The sequence below is a fragment of the Micromesistius poutassou genome, assembly GCF_964030765.1.
Source record: "Micromesistius poutassou genome assembly, chromosome: 4".
NCBI classification, from domain to species: domain Eukaryota; kingdom Metazoa; phylum Chordata; class Actinopteri; order Gadiformes; family Gadidae; genus Micromesistius; species Micromesistius poutassou.
The window spans coordinates 4,302,902-4,305,401 of NC_140274.1; the positions used below are offsets into that span (position 1 = coordinate 4,302,902).

Consider the following 2,500-nt stretch of genomic DNA (forward strand, 5'->3'; position numbering starts at 1 on the left):
CCCCATGACAAGTTCATCTGTTCCAGCTCTTGTGTCACAGTTCTGCGTCCGTATCGGCCGTATAATAAGGCAGGACGCTTCTGTTATTTACGACTCTGTAATCCCACCGCGACGCGCAGACAAAGACGTGAAACTGGACCAACATGGCGTCGTCCACACGGTCACTCAGGCGACATCTGGGGAGCAACGTTATAATCATGAGATGTAACACTCTCACCTCCGACTGAGCAAGGCTTGACCTCTGGCCTCTGACCCTACTGAAGACGCACACGTCTCATTAAATCAGCGCAGGCCAGACAGTCCCCCCTAGTTACAGAGGCTCCGGGTTCTTCCGGAAACATATACACCACATGGTGTGTGTCCGTGTCTGTGTCCGCATGTGTGTGTGTGTGTGTGTGTGTGTGTGTGTGTGTGTGTGTGTGTGTGTGTGTGTGTGTGTGTGTGTGTGTGTGTGTGTGTGTGTGCGTGTGTGTGTGCGTGTTGGTGTGTGTCTGCGTACTGGTGTGCGCGCGCGCGTGTGTGTGTGTGTATGTGTCTGTGTGCTTGTGTGTGTGTGTGTGTGTGTGTGTGTGTGTGTGTGTGTCTGCATGTGTGTGTGTGTGTGTGCGTGTGTGTGTGTGTGTGTGTGTGTGTGTGTGTGTCTGCATGTGTGTGTGTGTGTGTGTGTGTGTGTGTGTGTGTGTGTGTGTGTGTGTGTGTGCTCATCAGCTCATGTGTGTGTGTGAGGTGTATCATGACAGCAGTAAATCACAGGGAGATGGACGAGGAACAGGTGAGCTGAGAGACAGCAGGAAGTGGAGCAACAGCAGGGGTTTGAAAGTGAGCGGTGGGTCGATATGGAGAGAGCGTGTAACACAGCCCTGACCTTAAGAAGGAATAACACACTCATGCCCGGACACATAGATCTTACAGGTGGAGTGAATCCTTTAAAAGAGGTTAGAAGGGCAGCAACAGAGCTGCCACAGTCCAGCAGAGAGACGAGGGAAACGGGCTGAGCAGGGGCGGTGTGTGTGTCAGGGTAGGGTCAGACTGTCTGGGCCAGGGACAGGCAGTCATGGAACGCATCACTTGGTTTTAAAACGGGGGGGGGGGAAAGCTGTGAGAGTTCACTTCCTTTTGCTCCACAGTGGAGGAGGGTCCATTTTAGATCCCACCTTTAGGACCCATGCTCTAAGATAAATTCAACGTGTAGCACTTGTTGTGTGAACCTTGTTTATGGAAAACCCTGTCTGAAAGGATGGTTAATGTAAGAGTTTATAGTTTTTTCAGGGGAACTGAATCATTTGATCTAAAGCCAAAAGTAGCAAATACACGGGGCGGCAGTAGCTCTGGAGGTAGAGCGGGTTAACTGGTAACCGTAAGGTTGCTAGTTCGATCCCGGCTCCTCCTAGCTGAGTGTCGAGGTGTCTCTGAGCAAGACAACTCACCCTCATTGCTCCTGACGAGCTGTTTGTCGCCCTGCGTGGTGGACTCCGCTGTTGGTGTGTGAATGAATGGTGGTAAGTCGCTTTGGATATAGGCGTCTACTAAATCACCTAAATGTAAATGTGATTATATCACAAATGTGAAATACAGATACACCAACACTCACAAACATAGCACTACACTACACTCACATACACACCCGACAATCCAAATCACAATTCTGAAAGCAGGTTCATTACAAAGCCTCTAAATTTCAAACCACTGCCACTCTAGCCCTAGAGCTGACGAAGACTATGATCTCCATTATTTTCAATGTTTGTCTGTCTGTCATAATCCCATTCCACATCTCTCCGTCTTCTCTAGGTAATTGTTGGTTCTTGTCCTTGTCTGTTTATGTCAGTTTTTGCACTAGGGTGAGTGGGTTTCGGAGCTGCTTTAACCTTCTTGTTTGAACCTAAGCCTGAATAAAAATAAAGTTGTCCTCCGAAGAGGGGGGGTGGTGGTGGGCCAAAAAAAATTAAAATAATAATAAATAAATAAAATAAAATAAATAAATAAATGTAAATGTGAATACAAATCATGAATCACATGCAGAGGGACTTTGTTGGGCGGTTTGGGTGATGGTAAGTGAAGCAGTGACTGCAGCAGACATTGAGATGACACGACGGCGGTGGCTCTGCCCGGGGTCTGACCACTCCTCTCTCCCCCCTCAGGTCAGCGGTGGGTGGGCGTCCCCCCCGGTGGCCCTGGCACCATGAGCTCCTGGGTGGTGAACAGCAACGGAGAGCCACAGTACTGCCGCCACTTCCTCAATGACAACAGCGTCTACCACGGTGAGGGCCACAGCGGCACGCACACACACTCACACACATGGACTGACTCAAACGTGCACACACGCACACATGCAAGCACGTATACTCGCATTCAGGCACAAACGCATGCACACACTCAATCTCTCTGTCTCTCTGTCTCTCTCTCTCTTTCTCTCTCTCTCTCTCTCTCTTCATCTGACCCTCTCTCTCTCACTCACACACACACACACACACACACACACACTGGCACATACATAAACGCA

At 49.6% G+C, this 2,500-nt stretch overlaps 1 protein-coding gene across 1 annotated transcript in view; it reads left to right on the plus strand.

The window, feature by feature from the left end:
• Positions 1-2,179: 2,179 nt before the first annotated feature.
• plch1 (phospholipase C, eta 1) overlaps positions 2,180-2,500 on the plus strand; it is a gene marked incomplete at both ends in the record, with an annotated part of 48,769 nt that continues 48,448 nt past the window's right edge. Inside the window, 1 exon segment of the mRNA XM_084467235.1 lies at positions 2,180-2,258. Within this exon segment, the coding sequence (XP_084323361.1) occupies positions 2,180-2,258 (79 nt within the window).